At 42.0% G+C, this 15512-nt stretch overlaps 3 protein-coding genes across 3 annotated transcripts in view; 2 read left to right on the forward strand and 1 right to left on the reverse strand.

Moving 5' to 3' along the window:
• LOC121940878 (serine/threonine-protein kinase PAK 6-like) lies at positions 1-4481 on the forward strand. Its single transcript, XM_088089851.1, has 6 exons — positions 1-256; positions 1080-1213; positions 1416-1542; positions 2339-2464; positions 2549-2683; positions 3209-4481. Exons 2-6 carry the CDS (start codon positions 1089-1091, stop codon positions 3374-3376), a joined length of 681 nt encoding a protein of 226 aa, XP_087945977.1. The 5' UTR covers positions 1-256; positions 1080-1088; the 3' UTR covers positions 3377-4481.
• LOC148186780 (uncharacterized) overlaps positions 2816-15512 on the reverse strand; it is an 18534-nt gene continuing 5837 nt past the window's right edge. The window contains exons 5-6 of the mRNA XM_088089744.1: positions 5814-5917; positions 2816-3672 (exon numbers count right to left, since the gene is read on the reverse strand). The gene's annotated coding sequence lies outside the window, so the exon portion shown is untranslated. The remainder of the gene's footprint in view (positions 3673-5813; positions 5918-15512) is intronic.
• On the forward strand, positions 8214-15237 carry LOC121955253 (myosin-6). The gene is made up of 2 exons (XM_042503113.2): positions 8214-14437; positions 14559-15237. Exon 1 carries the CDS (start codon positions 8617-8619, stop codon positions 14416-14418), a length of 5802 nt encoding a protein of 1933 aa, XP_042359047.1. The 5' UTR covers positions 8214-8616; the 3' UTR covers positions 14419-14437; positions 14559-15237.

Consider the following 15512-nt stretch of genomic DNA (forward strand, 5'->3'; position numbering starts at 1 on the left):
CTGCCCACCCGCCTCCCCTCCTCAAACCAGGCGGCGCCTGATGGCGGGAAGGTGACTCACGAGCAGTTCAAGTCGGCGCTGCAGATGGTGGTGGACCCCGGCGACCCGAGGACGACCCTGGAGAACTTCGTGAAGATCGGGGAGGGGTCGACGGGTGTGGTCTGCATCGCCCGGGAAAGACACAGCGGGCGCCAGGTGGCCGTCAAGATGATGGACCTGAGGAAGCAACAACGCCCATGAGCTGCTGTTCAACGAGGTGCGGTCACACTGGAGAGAAAATAAAATAAAAAATGTAGAAAATAACAAATTAAGGTAAAATAAAATAATGTTATATATATATTCATTTAAACTTATGTAGAAAGTACTACATTTAGATAAAATAAAAAGTAAAGTAATGCAATAAAGTTAAATAAAGTAAATAAAAATTAAATATACAAAAAATACTTTAATTAAAATAACATATAATAATGTTAGTGAAATAAAATAAATAAAAATAAATAATAATAAATAATAAATATGAATTAAAAAGTAAAGTTAAAAACAAAGTAAATAAAGGGAAATAAAATAATGTAGAAAATAATAAATCACGGTAAAATAAAATATATTAAAATAATATGAAATAAACTCAGATGAAATAAAATAAAATAATGTAGAAATAATGAATAGAAATTAAATTAAAAAATGTAAAGTTAAATAAAACAAAGTAAAATAAAGTGGAATAAAATAATGTAGAAATAATAAATTTGAGTAAAATAAAATGTTAAGTTAAATAAAATTAAGTGAAATAAAGCCAAGAAAATAAATCAATATAAAATAACAAAAAAAGCCAAAAAGTAAAATAAAATAATGTAGAAAATAATAAATATAAATTTGATAAAATATTAAAGTTAAATAAAACAAAGTAAATTAAAGTTGAATAAAATAATGTAGAAAATAATAAATTAAGGTGAAGTAAAATAATGTAAAATATAATAAAATGAAACAAACTGCAAAATAAAGTAAAATAAGATGAATGGACAATAAATCCCATTAAAATAACGTGCAGGGAGACACTCACCTGTCCCGCGTCGTCCTCTCAGGTGGTGATCATGAGGGACTACCGGCACCAGAACGTGGTGGAGATGCACCGCAGCGCTCTGGTGGAGGAGGAGCTCTGGGTCATCATGGAGTACCTGCAGGGCGGCGCTCTCACACACATCGTCAGTGAAACCAGGTGAGCAGGAAGTCACACACACAGCTGTTTACAGTATCTGTGTGTATCTGTGAGTATTTGTGAGTATCTGTGTGTATTTGAGAGTATTTGTCAGCAGTTAAGCATCCAGATCTCTGATAAATCTCTGATAGCTGAGTAAACGCTCGTTCTTGTGTGTGTGTGTGTGTGTGTGTGTGTGTGTGTGTGTGTGTGTGTGTTCGAGGTTGAACGAGGAGCAGACGGCGACGGTGTGTGAGGGCGTCCTGCAGGCGCTGTCGTACCTTCACTCTCAGGGAGTCATTCACAGAGACATCAAGAGCGACTCAATCCTGCTCACACTGGACGGGAGGGTAACACACACACACACACACACACAAAATGAATATCAGCACATCATCAGTATCAGCAGGATTTGGCTTTAACCCTTTCAAACCTGATGTTTTTCAGAGAAAACATGGAAAGACGGCAGTAAGCAACTTATAAAGAAATTACCCCAAAATTAGAAAGAAATGTAAAAAGTACAAAAAAATACACCAGAAAATTAGTAAATAAATATCTAAGAGAAAGTGTCCTTAAAAAACAATGCAAACAAGATTTAATTGTGAAATGTTTTGATAACATTATTTTAAATATTTAACATAGCCTTTTTCTTTTTATAAATATTTTTATAAATCTACTGATTTCTTGCTTTTGCAGAACATTTTTAACAAGTTGCTCATTTACTTTTTCCCCCCGAAAAATGATGTCGATTCAGGTTTCAAAGGGTTAATATAAAATATTTCAGTATCAGCCAACATGCTGGTTTCATTGGTAGAAGTTAAAAATTTTCAAAGTTACAAAAGAAAGTGAGCTGAAATTTACCACAACAGAAAAGAGAAAAAGGACAAACGGAAACAAAACAAAGCAAAAAACGAATTAAAAAGGATAAAATGGTTCATAATTAATAATTATAATAATATTAACAAACATAGTTTTAAGGACATTTCTCCCTTATCCTTAAAAAATTATTAACTTATAATAATTTCTCTCTCTGTCTTTTTAAACTACAGAAAAACTGGCGCCATTCCAGGTTTCAAAGGGTTAAAATAACTGGTTTAGTTACCTGCAGACATAAAAAATCTTCTTTTTCTTCTTGTTTTTCCGCAGATCAAACTGTCGGACTTCGGTTTCTGCGCTCAGATCAGTCCGCAAGTCCCCAAGAGGAAGTCTCTGGTCGGGACGCCGTACTGGATGGCTCCAGAGGTGATCTCCAAAAAACCCTACGGGACCGAGGTACCTACAGCAACACGCGCCTAAACACGCGCTACCTGTGTGTGAGTGTCCAGGTGAGCTCTGACAGCTTCCTGTCTCCTGCAGGTGGACGTCTGGTCTCTGGGCATCATGGTGGTCGAGATGGTGGACGGAGAGCCGCCGTACTTCAGCGACACGCCCATCACCGCCATGAAGAAGCTGAGGGACGAGGACGCGCCGAGCGTGAAGAACATCCACAGGGTCAGACACACACACGCACGCACGCACACTCACACGCACACCTACACACACACACACACACACACACACACACACACACCTATACACACACAAACCAAGCGGAACATGCATTGTGGGGACCAGCTTCTTCAGGTTATTCCCATGTTGTTGTTTATTTTTTGTTTGTTCTTGTTTTTCTTTTTGTTTTGTTATTTCCCAGAATATTTCTTGTACTTTTTACGTATTGATTTGCTAATTTTTGGGTCATTGACTCCTAAGTTACTCACACAGACACATATATCACAAAGTGAGGACCTGAGTGCAGAAAGTGCATTGTGGGGACCACACTCTTCAGGTCTTTCCCATGATGTTGTTGTTTTTTGTTTTGTTTGTTTTACTAATTTTTGTTTTGTTTTCTGATTTTCAGGATTTTTTCTAAAACTTTTTACAAATTGTTTTTGTAACTTTTGGGTCATTAACTCACACACATGGCTTCATATGCAGCATAATAATAATAATAATAACATGTCCCTGTCTGTGTCTCAGGTGTCTCCAGTATTGAAGGACTTCCTGGGCTGCATGCTGACTCGTGACACGCAGCAGCGGTCCAGCGCCGCCGACCTGCTGAAGCACCCGTTCATGCTGCAGGCCGACTCCCCGCGCTGCCTGGTGCCGCTGGTGGAGCAGCACCGCAAACGCATGTCGCTCTGCTGACAGTCACCTGAGACTCACCTGAGAGACCGTTCACACCTGGTGTTAACCTGGGTGATGTCATCACAAGTGGACACAGACTGCCGCTGTCGTGCAGCAGTCGCCTTTGTCATGACTGGATTGTGTGTCGTAAAACTTATATTTCTCGACCTCTACAAATAGTCTCTCCTCATTTGTCCTGCGACACTCCGAGAGGCGGAGCCAAGGAGGAGGTCGAGCTGCGTCAGGAGCGCAGACAGGAAGCAGGACGGTGTGAAGCATTGTGGCGCATCCACGAGCATCAGAGCACCTTCATGTTTCTGTGCAGAAAAACCACAACAATATATTTTATTACACTTATTAAAATAAAAACATTTCAGTCACACATTTGATTTAACCCTTCGATACAAGAGCAAAATGGCTGGATTTCTTTCAAAAACATGGAGAGACGTTACAAGTTAGAAGTTACAAGTTAGAAGACAAAGAAGATTTAAGAAGATAAAACACAAACTAAAATAAATGAATGAAAATAGACCTGATATTTAGCCAAAAGGTAACAAAACAAAACAAAAGACATTATAAAAATATGGATTAAAAAGGTAATAATCATTATAATTATAATAATAGTATAAATATAGTTTTTCTTGACATTTCTCCCCTATCTTTTAAATTATTTTGAACTTATGTAATAATTTTTCCTTCTTTTAAAACTAATTTTCGGGTCATTTTCTTGTTATTTTTCCCTAATTTCTTGTAATTTGTGGAGATCTGTTATCTGATGGATTTTTTTTGCCAGGTTTTTGAAAGAAATCAAACCTTTTTTTTACGTTTTCAAAGGGTTAAAATAACTGAAAGAGAATTTACTGGAGTTTTACATTTTTACTGCTGTTGAAACATGTGGATCCTGTTTGAATGTTCTTTTGTTGTTAAACAGATTTATAAATCATAATTACTGATTAATTACATTTTCTTGATAGAAAAGCTCTTTGATCCTGTAAAGAAGTGGATTTATTTTGAAATCTTGCACATTTTCACACAGACTGTGACTTTGCACGTTTGTTTTAAAGTTTTTATTTCAGCTTATGTTTGATAAAATACAGATGTTAATAAAACAGATGATATTTTCAAATCTGTTGTTTCTCTTTTACATTTCACTCATTAGGGAAAAAAAGTGTAACAACATCAAACATTTAAAAGTCATTACAATGTTTTAGCAGCTGATTTAATGTCTAAATATTCAGATTCATCATTTTTGTTATTTTTAGTTATTTTTTATGAATTCATACATTATCCTGTATAAAACTGACTTCTTTCAGATCATCACTTATTTTTTTTTATCATAAAAGGATCATTTGTTCTCTTTTTAAAGTGTCTGAATGTCAGAGGGGTTATGTGAGTTGGGGCCCGGTGCATCATGGAGGCCAAAAAAAAACCAGACACCTCCTGCCACAAACAAACACCTCAGCAGAGTCAACAGACAGCAAACACACACACACACACACACACACACACATGCATGCACACGCACGCACTTGTTAACAGCTGATTTTATTGATGAAAACTTCATATTTATTTATTTCTTCTTTTGATTCAGATGCTTTTCTGTTTGATCCTGCAAACTTTTTCAAACTCAAGTTTCAGTCTGTAATCTGACTGTGTGTGTGTGTGTGTGTGTGTGTGTGAAGAGCAACAGCTCTTCATCATCGTCGTCATCTGTGATTTGTCAGCTGCTTGTTTTTAACAAATGAAGAAGAATAACAGTGAAGAGCTCTTTTTAAAGGGTCAGTTTGAATTAATTTATAAAAACAGCATTTTCTCGAGGTTACAGGGATTAAACAGTCACCAGCTGTTTACAAGGGTCATTTGTATTTATTTGTTTATTTAATATTTGTTTTTTCCTACTTTATTTCCCTCTGTTTCTGTAAATACTTATGTAAAATTGTATATATTTGATCTTGGGTATGTAGGTGTATGCATATATCTTTAATTAATTGGGTTTAAATTAATAAGGAAGCTGGTTAATTAAAATGTAATGACTTATGGAGAGGTGGGATTGAATACATTTCTTTTCACTCCTTTTTAAATATATAACCCAAGTCATGGTGTGTTTCAACATTTCTTTTGCTTCACGCTTTTCATTGTTTATTTTGTTTCCGTCTCCTTCTATATAATAATAATTTATCCATTTTCGTTTTTAAATGTTTGAAATAAATTAAATCAAAATCAAATCTAAAATCAAAATCAGGTCATTTAAAATACAATAAAACAACTTCAAAAAAGTCTTACAGTTTTTAATAATTTCCCAGCTGACATGATCATAAACTCTGTACTTTGAGTTTCATTCTAACTGAACATATTTGTGTCTCAGAAATTCACATTTTCTTTGAACAGAAATGTTGTCAAATGTAAAAAGCTGTGAACAAGATGATTTTCACATTAGAAATGTGGTGTTTGGACTCACAGAGCTGCAAACGCAGAGCGGTCAGGCTGGTCCGAAGGGTTAAACGCCGCTGCAGATTACAGCTGTGATTGGAGCGTCTCTGGTTTCTATTTGCAGGCTGAGAGCTGATGAGTCGGGACGGTCAGAGATAAAGAGACAGAAACACTTCAGTCATCAGGACACACTCCGAACAGTCAAACCACACACTCCCATTTCACATTTCTGCTCCTCAGACTCACAAACCTCAGACGAAACTCAGAGTCTCCACTGTTAACAGTTTGATATTAACCCCTTAGGGACTGTTTGGTGCATTTTACGCACTTTTCATTCTTTAGTTTTTGATCATTTTGTCTGTGTTCATGCATATGACATACATTTAGTCCAGATTGTGTATTTGAGTGTAATCAGTGAATTTGCAGCTCAGCTCCTACAATAAGTCTAAAATACACTGTGGAAACTAAATAGTTACATTCAGACTGTTCAGGTCCAAAAATGCTCCATTGAAACCCATTCAAACTGACATTTTTGATCCCACAGCCATCAGAGCAGAAAAACAGGACTTGTATTATTTCTGGGTGTCATTCTGGGCTTTTGACTCTGAATTTGTCATTTTGACTATTTTCCACCTGATGAGGTCATTTTGACCATATTTGGCATATGGAGGAAATACATGCTATTTCCACCAGGTGACCTGTCACAGTCAATGTAGCTGCTGATCACTGACATATCCCAGACTGTCAGCAGCTACACTCACACACTGACATATCCCAGACTGTCAGCAGCTACACTCACACACTGACATATCCCAGACTGTCAGCAGCTACAATCATATACTAAGCATGTCGTATATTGAAAATACATAATTTTTTCATTTTTTTTTTTTTCCCCTTCTAAAAACATAGTGGCATCATAACAAAAACATGGCATTTAAAGGGTTGAAATTCTAAAAAATTAATGAATATTTGATATTTATGATATTTAGGACTGATGTTGGTAAAAAAAATTTTAAAAAAACTCAATGAAAGCAGAAAATAATATTAATAAACAAGATTTTTTTAAAGGTTGAGCATATTTTGTGCACAAAACAAGTGTGCGTAATATTAAAGTGGGCTCTAAAGCAGGCATGTCAAACTGGTCCACAGGGGGGCCGGTGTGGCTGCAGGTTTTTGTGCCAACCAACCAAGAGCACACAGTTTGACCAATCAACTGTCTGAAGACGGAGATCAGTTGATTAAATGAGTCAAGTCTGGTGTGCTGCTACTTGGTTGGAAACAAAACCTGCAGCCACACCGGCCCCCCTGTGGACCGGTTTGACATGCCTGCTCTAAAGGGTTAAAAGATTAATATTAATCTTTTCACTCATCAGGTTGAGTGCCTGGACAGAGCACAAGGGGATGTTGGAGTTATGAAGTGATGATAACAACAGGAAACAGAGTTAAAATATAAACACATGAGCTTCTTTCAAAATAAAGTTCTGTGAGATTTTAATGTTAGAGATTTAAATGTGCATTTGGTCACGATGTTCAGAATAAAAATAAAATCAGCCTCATAAACAACAAACAGCATCCTGAGATCAGAAATAAGACAGCTTAAGGTAAAAATTGTTTCTTTATGTATTGTTAAATATATAGATTTTGCTTCCATGACTGGTTTTCTTTGACTGGTGAAAAAAAAACACATCCAGAAAACACATCTAGGTTTATTTTAGTTCAGATTTGTGCTCTGGAAAAGTCTGCAAGTCAGCATATATTTAATTAGAAATTAAATTTTATTAAACTTGTACTACAAAAAAATAATGACGGAAATAATGTCAGCAAAAAATGTCATGAAGCCATGAACTGAACTGGAGATATTTCAAAGTGATATCTTAAAAAGGTTTCACTCCTGTAGTGTCTCCCCTTGAGGATTAAAGTTCATTTTGTCTCTATTTAACCTCATGGGAAAAAAAACAACAAAAAAGACAATTCCTTTATTCCTTCGTTGCCGCGTGCTTTATTTCATGGAATATTTTCATTTATTTTAAGAACAGAAGAATAATCTATTTTGCTTTCTTTCTTTGAAAAAAGCTCTTTTGGAACAATAACTGATTAAAACTAATATTTCTGTGGCTCAGATTAAAAGAGGGATGTTTGGGGTGTAAAGTCAAATATTGAGGCTTTGTGTAATGAAACTACTGCTGACAATCATGTGTACTGAACAATAAATACAAATTAGCATTTTAAGATCAATAAATCTCTTTTGTATCAACGTTTTTTTTTTTTCGGTCAAACAGAATCAGAAATGAACACTTCAGTGTTTATTCTATTTATTCTACTGTTTTTAACCTTGTAGCACTTTGAGATTTGTTCCAGATTACAAAAAAATCTATTCCTTGTTTTAATTTATAGGAAATTACCCAAAACATGAGTGGTTGGTTTAAAAATGAAGTTTTGCTTTTAAAATGGGCTTCAATCTGCTGCAGCAGAAGGATTTTACTGGCAGATGAGCTGCAGTAGAAGCATCAGTCCTGTGAGGACGCAGTCAAAGCTGATAGAGTCTAAATGCGGAGGTGTTGGGAGTCTCTATCAGCGGGCAGATAAGATGTGAAAATTTCCTTTTCCTAAAATGGACTGTAACAGCCAAAGGTCCCCAAACTGCCCTCGTTGTGTCTTCATGTCTCGGACAGATTAAGTGTCGTCTTGTTTTTTTTCCTTTCGGCGGTTTATCTCCTAATTTGGTTCTGGGTAAATCTTTATAAGCGTCAGCCTGCTGTGCAGGGTCTGCAGAGACAAGACTCCCTCTTCTTGGACTGATCTCTCCTCTGACTGAACCTCCACCCTCCACCATGGGTGACTCTCTGATGGCCGAGTTCGGAAAGGCGGCTCCATACCTGAGGAAGTCAGACAAAGAGCGTCTGGAGGCCCAGACCAGACCCTTTGACATCAAGGTCGAATGCTTTGTGGTGGACGAGAAGGTCGAGTATATGAAGGGACAAATCCAGAGCAAAGAGGGAGGAATGGTGACAGTGAAGAAGGAGGATGGAAATACAGCAACAGTTAAGGAGTCGGACGTCCACCCTCAGAACCCGCCAAAATTTGATAAAATCGAAGATATGGCGATGTTCACTTTCCTCCACGAGCCCGCTGTGCTGTTTAACCTCAAAGAGCGTTATGCTGCTTGGATGATCTACACCTACTCTGGTCTCTTCTGTGTCACCGTCAACCCCTACAAGTGGCTTCCTGTCTACGATGCAGAGGTGGTGGCGGCTTACAGGGGGAAGAAGAGAACCGAGGCTCCCCCTCATATCTTCTCCATCTCTGATAATGCTTACCAGTACATGCTGACCGACCGGGAGAACCAGTCTGTCCTCATCACTGGAGAATCTGGAGCCGGGAAGACGGTGAACACCAAGAGAGTTATCCAGTACTTTGCCAGCATCGCTGCAGTCGGTGGTGGCAAAAAAGACAGCAGCAAGGGGACACTGGAGGACCAGATCATTCAGGCAAACCCCGCGCTGGAGGCTTTCGGTAATGCCAAAACATTGAGAAACGACAACTCGTCTCGTTTTGGAAAATTCATCCGGATTCACTTTGGTACGAGTGGCAAACTGTCGTCTGCCGACATCGAGACGTACCTGCTGGAGAAGTCACGCGTCACCTTTCAGCTCAAGGCTGAGAGGAACTACCACATCTTCTACCAGATCCTGTCCAATCAAAAGCCAGAGCTGCTGGACATGCTGCTGATCACCAACAACCCGTATGACTACTCCTACATCTCCCAAGGAGAGGTAACCGTCGCCTCCATCAACGACTCGGAGGAGCTGATGGCCACCGACAGTGCTTTCGACGTGCTCGGCTTCACCGCGGACGAGAAGATGGGCGTCTATAAACTGACTGGCGCCATCATGCATTACGGCAACATGAAGTTCAAACAGAAGCAGCGCGAGGAGCAGGCGGAGCCGGATGGGACTGAGGCCGCTGATAAATCGGCGTACCTGATGGGGCTGAACTCTGCTGACCTCATCAAAGGGCTGTGCCATCCCAGAGTCAAGGTCGGAAACGAATACGTCACCAAAGGCCAAAGTGTGGACCAGGTCTACTACTCCCTGGGTGCTCTGGCCAAGTCAGTGTATGAAAAGATGTTCAACTGGATGGTGGTGAGAATCAACCAATCGCTGGACACCAAGCAGCATCGTCAGTACTTCATAGGAGTGCTGGACATTGCTGGATTTGAGATCTTTGATTTCAACACCTTTGAGCAGCTGTGCATCAACTACACCAACGAGAAGCTGCAACAGTTTTTCAACCATCACATGTTCGTTCTGGAGCAAGAAGAATACAAGAAAGAAGGCATTGACTGGGAGTTCATTGACTTTGGGATGGACTTACAAGCTTGCATTGACCTCATCGAGAAGCCGCTGGGAATCCTGTCGATTCTGGAGGAGGAGTGCATGTTTCCCAAAGCCAGTGACCAGACCTTCAAGTCCAAGCTTTATGATAATCATCTGGGCAAGAACAAAATGTTTGAGAAGCCGAGGGCTGCAAAGGGGAAAGCAGAGGCTCATTTCGCCCTGGTTCACTACGCCGGCACGGTGGACTACAACATTGGCAACTGGCTGGTCAAAAACAAAGACCCCCTGAACGAAACTGTGGTTGGTCTGTACCAGAAATCTTCTCTGAAGCTTCTCAGTCTGCTGTTTTCGAGCTATTCAGGAGCCGATGGCGGAGAAAAAGCAGGCGGCAAAGGAGCCAAGAAGAAAGGTTCCTCGTTTCAGACTGTGTCGGCTCTTCACAGGGAAAACCTGAACAAGCTCATGACCAACCTGAAGACCACACATCCCCACTTTGTCCGCTGTCTGATTCCTAATGAGAGGAAGACTCCAGGGGTGATGGACAACTGCCTCGTGATGCACCAGCTGCGCTGTAACGGCGTCCTGGAGGGCATTCGAATCTGCAGGAAAGGTTTCCCAAACAGGGTCCTCTACGGTGACTTCAAACAACGGTACAGGATTCTGAATGCCTCCGCCATCCCTGAAGGCCAGTTCATTGACTGCAAGAAGAGTGCTGAAAAGCTGCTGGGATCGCTGGACATCGACCACACTCAGTACAAGTTTGGCCACACCAAAGTCTTCTTTAAAGCTGGTCTGCTGGGGACGCTGGAGGAGATGAGGGATGAGCAACTCTCTCGAATCATCACCAGGATCCAGGCCAACGCCCGGGCGATCCTCATGAGGGCAGAGTTTGCCAAGCTGGTGGAACGTAGAGATGCCCTGATGGTCATCCAATGGAACCTGCGCTCCTTTCTGGGCGTGAAAAACTGGCCATGGATGAAGCTCTTCTTCAAGATCAAACCTCTGCTGAAGAGCGCCGAATCTGAGAAGGAGATGGCAAACATGAAGGACGAATTCAACAAGCTGAAAGAAGCCCTGGAGAAATCAGAAACAAGACGCAAGGAGCTAGAGGAGAAAATAGTGACTCTTCTCCAAGAGAAGAACGATCTGACTCTGCAGATTCAGTCTGAACAGGACACACTGACAGATGCCGAAGAACGCTGCGAACAGCTCATCAAGAGCAAGATTCAACTGGAGGCCAAGCTGAAAGAGATGACAGAGCGACTGGAAGATGAAGAGGAGCTGAACGCAGATCTCACAGCTAAGAAACGTAAGCTTGAAGACGAATGCTCCGAGCTGAAGAAAGATATCGATGACCTGGAACTGACGCTGGCCAAGGTGGAGAAAGAGAAACACGCCACAGAGAATAAGGTGAAAAACCTGACAGAGGAGATGGCATCCCAGGATGAAAACATCATGAAACTGACCAAAGAGAAGAGGGCGCTGCAGGAGGCTCACCAGCAGACACTGGATGACCTTCAGAGTGAAGAGGACAAAGCCAACAGCCTGACCAAAGCCAAAGTTAAGCTGGAGCAACAGGTGGACGATCTAGAGGGCTCGCTGGAGCAAGAGAAGAAAGTCAGGATGGATCTTGAGCGTGCAAAGAGGAAGTTTGAAGGAGACCTGAAACTGACACAGGAGAGTTTGATGGACCTAGAAAACGACAAGCAGCAGCTAGAGGAAAGACTGAAAAAGAAAGATTTTGAGATCGTCCAAATAAATTCAAGACTGGAAGATGAGCAGGTTGCTTCAGTTCAGCTCCAGAAGAAGCTGAAAGAAAACCAGGCGAGAATCGAAGAGCTGGAGGAGGAGCTGGACGCAGAGCGTGCAGCCCGGGCCAAAGTTGAGAAGCAGCGCTCCGATCTTTCCCGCGAGCTGGAGGACATCAGTGAGCGGCTGGAGGAGGCAGGCGGAGCAACGTCGGCGCAGGTGGAGCTGAACAAAAAAAGAGATGCTGAATTTCAGAAGCTGCGTCGGGAGTTGGAGGAATCCACCCTCCAACACGAGTCAACAGCCGCCTCCCTGAGGAAGAAACACGCCGACAGCGTCGCAGAACTGGGTGAGCAGATTGATAATCTGCAGCGCGTGAAGCAGAAGCTGGAGAAGGAAAAGAGTGAGCTGAAGCTGGAACTGGACGACTTGTGCTCCAACATGGAGAGCGTGGTGAAGGCTAAATCAAACATTGAGAAGATGTGCCGCACGATGGAAGACAACATGAATGAGTACAAGAGCAAATATGAGGAATCTCAGCGCACCATCAATGACCTGACTACCCAGAAGGCCAAGCTGCTTACAGAGAACGGCGAGTTTGGACGTCAGCTGGAGGAGAAGGAGAGTCTGATCTCACAGCTGACCAGAGGGAAGAACTCCTACAACCAGCAGGTCGAAGATCTACGCAGACAGCTGGAGGAGGAGGTCAAGGCAAAGAATGCCCTCGCTCACGCTGTGCAATCTGCTCGTCACGACTGCGATCTGCTCCGAGAGCAGTTTGAGGAGGAGCAGGAGGCCAAGGCTGAGCTGCAGAGAGCTCTGTCCAAATCCAACACAGAGGTCTCAGCGTGGAGGACCAAATATGAAACGGATGGGATCCAGAGAACGGAGGAACTGGAAGAGGCGAAGAAGAAACTGGTTCAGAGGCTGCAGGAGGCCGAGGAGGCCATCGAGGCTGTGAATGCAAAGTGTTCATCCCTTGAGAAGACCAAACACCGCCTTCAAAATGAGATTGAAGACCTGATGCTGGACCTTGAGAGATCCAACGCAGCATCCGCAGCCCTGGACAAAAAGCAAAGAGCCTTTGACAAAGTCATGGCGGAGTGGAAGCAGAAGTTTGAGGAGTCGCAGTGTGAGCTTGAGGCTTCTCAGAAAGAGGCTCGGTCTCTGAGCACCGAACTCTTCAAACTGAGGAATGCCTACGAGGAGTCTCTGGACCAACTTGAGACAATGAAGAGAGAAAACAAGAACCTCCAAGAGGAGATCTCCGACCTCACTGACCAGCTGGGGGAGGGTGGCAGGAGCGCTCACGAGCTGGAGAAGATCCGGAAGCAGCTAGAGCAAGAAAAGGCTGAGCTGCAGTCGGCACTGGAGGAGGCAGAAGGCTCTCTGGAGCACGAAGAGAGCAAGATCCTCCGAGCTCAGCTGGATTTCAACCAAGTGAAGGCCGACATGGAGCGCAAGCTGGCGGAGAAAGACGAGGAAATGGAGCAGGCAAAGAGGAACTACCAACGCATGCTTGAGTCTCTTCAGTCCTCTCTAGAAGCTGAAACCAGGAGCCGCAATGAGGCCCTGAGAGTCAAGAAGAAGATGGAAGGTGACCTCAACGAAATGGAGATCCAGCTCAGCCAAGCCAACAGGCAGGCTGCTGACGCCCAGAAACAGCTCAAGAGCCTCCAGGCCTTCCTGAAGGACTCTCAGCTGCAGCTGGACGACGCACAGCACAGCAATGATGACCTGAGAGAGAACATCGGTCTCCTTGAACGCCGAAACAACCTGATCCAGGCTGAGCTGGAGGAAGTGAGGGCCGCCCTGGAGCAGACAGAAAGGAGCCGGAAACTGGCCGAACAGGAGCTGACCGACGCCACAGAGCGCATGCAGCTCCTGCACTCGCAGAACACAAGCTTGATCAACCAGAAAAAGAAGCACGAGGCAGACCTCATGCACCTGCAGAGCGAGATGGAGGAGGCCATACAGGAGAACCGCAATGCTGAGGAGAAGGCAAAGAAGGCCATCACAGACGCAGCCATGATGGCTGAGGAGCTGAAGAAGGAGCAGGACACCAGCGCCCACCTGGAGCGCATGAAGAAGAACATGGAGCAGACCATCAAAGACCTGCAGCACCGCTTGGACGAGGCTGAGCAGATCGCCATGAAGGGCGGCAAGAAGCAGCTCCAGAAACTGGAGGCTCGCATCAAAGAGCTGGAGAACGAGCTGGAGGCGGAGCAGAGGAGGGGAGCAGAGTCCATCAAGGGGGTCCGCAAATATGAGCGCCGCATCAAGGAGCTCACCTACCAGACAGAGGAGGACCGCAAAAACATGGCACGTCTGCAGGACCTGGTGGACAAGCTGCAGCTGAAGGTCAAGTCCTACAAACACGCAGCCGAGGAGGCTGAGGAGGCGGCAAACACCAACATGGCCAAACTCCGCAAGCTGCAGCACGAGCTGGAAGAGGCCGAGGAGAGAGCCGACATCGCCGAGTCGCAGGTCAACAAGCTGAGGGCCAAGACCAGGGATGGATCCTCCAAGAAGGGCCTGGACGAGTGAGGAGGTCCTAGCAGCTCAGGTGAAAGGAACCAAATATTTTGAAAATGGCAAATCATGAATTCAAATTGCTGTTTTGTCTATCAACTGTGAGTTAAGTGTAAATATCTAATATACCATATTGTCCCTGTTCGGACCAACAGGTGCTCCTGGATCAGGTGACTGGAGGGATGTTTGTTATCAAAGTGGAACCAGAAGCCAACATAAATAGTTTTTCTATCAGCATCAGTAGAAATAGTTTTATTGCCAATTATGTATCATTAAGGACTGTTCTTTATTTATCAGAGGGGGTTGACTTTGTTTATTTATTTTTTTAATTTGCTTTGACCCTCCCTGAAGCTACAAATATTTTTCTTGAGCCTCACTGAGTGACATGTTTTCTTTCAGATTTACCAACATTTTTTAGACCAAAAAAAGCAAAAAAACCCAAACGTTTTTTAATTGCCAAATGTTTTGGGGGGAAAAAAGCGAAAATGTTATGTCAAGAACCTAGCAAGAATTTATAAAAAAAACCAAAAACATTTCACCAAAATGTTTGCTTTAACAATTACAAAAGAAATATAAAGTAAAAAATTGCTTAATGTTCACCAAAATTTTTTCAAGAAAACTAAATTGCCAAATGTTTTCTCTAAGTCACCAAAACGTTTTCTTTCAAAATCAGCAATATTTTTTTAATTTAAAATCAGCAAAATGTCAAATTACTTTAAAAAAAGATTTATAGAAAAGAAATTACGTAAAATTTTTAAAGAGAACGAACTATCCAAAACCAGAAAAATAAATACAAAATACAACCATTTAAAGTAGTTTATTTCTCCCTGAGCCAAAATTAAAAAAAAAACCCCCCCCCCCCCCCAAATAATGAACAGTCCCTTAATCATTTGAATTTGGAGACATTGAGCATTTAATTAAAAATATAAAGAAAGTTCTGCAGTTCTGTAAAATTTCAAACTGATAATTTTCAGATCAAATGTTAAACTCCTGTGATCAGATCAATATTTTTAATTTAACCTCAGTTTACTAAAAAAAAAAAAGAAAAAAAAAAGAAAAAAGAAATTCAGAAAATGCTTTTAATTTGAAATATAATTTTACTTTTGATC

The sequence above is a fragment of the Plectropomus leopardus genome, chromosome 16 (genome assembly GCF_026936395.1).
Source record: "Plectropomus leopardus strain MGB_pleo_1.0 chromosome 16, ASM2693639v1, whole genome shotgun sequence".
NCBI lineage: Eukaryota > Metazoa > Chordata > Actinopteri > Perciformes > Serranidae > Plectropomus > Plectropomus leopardus.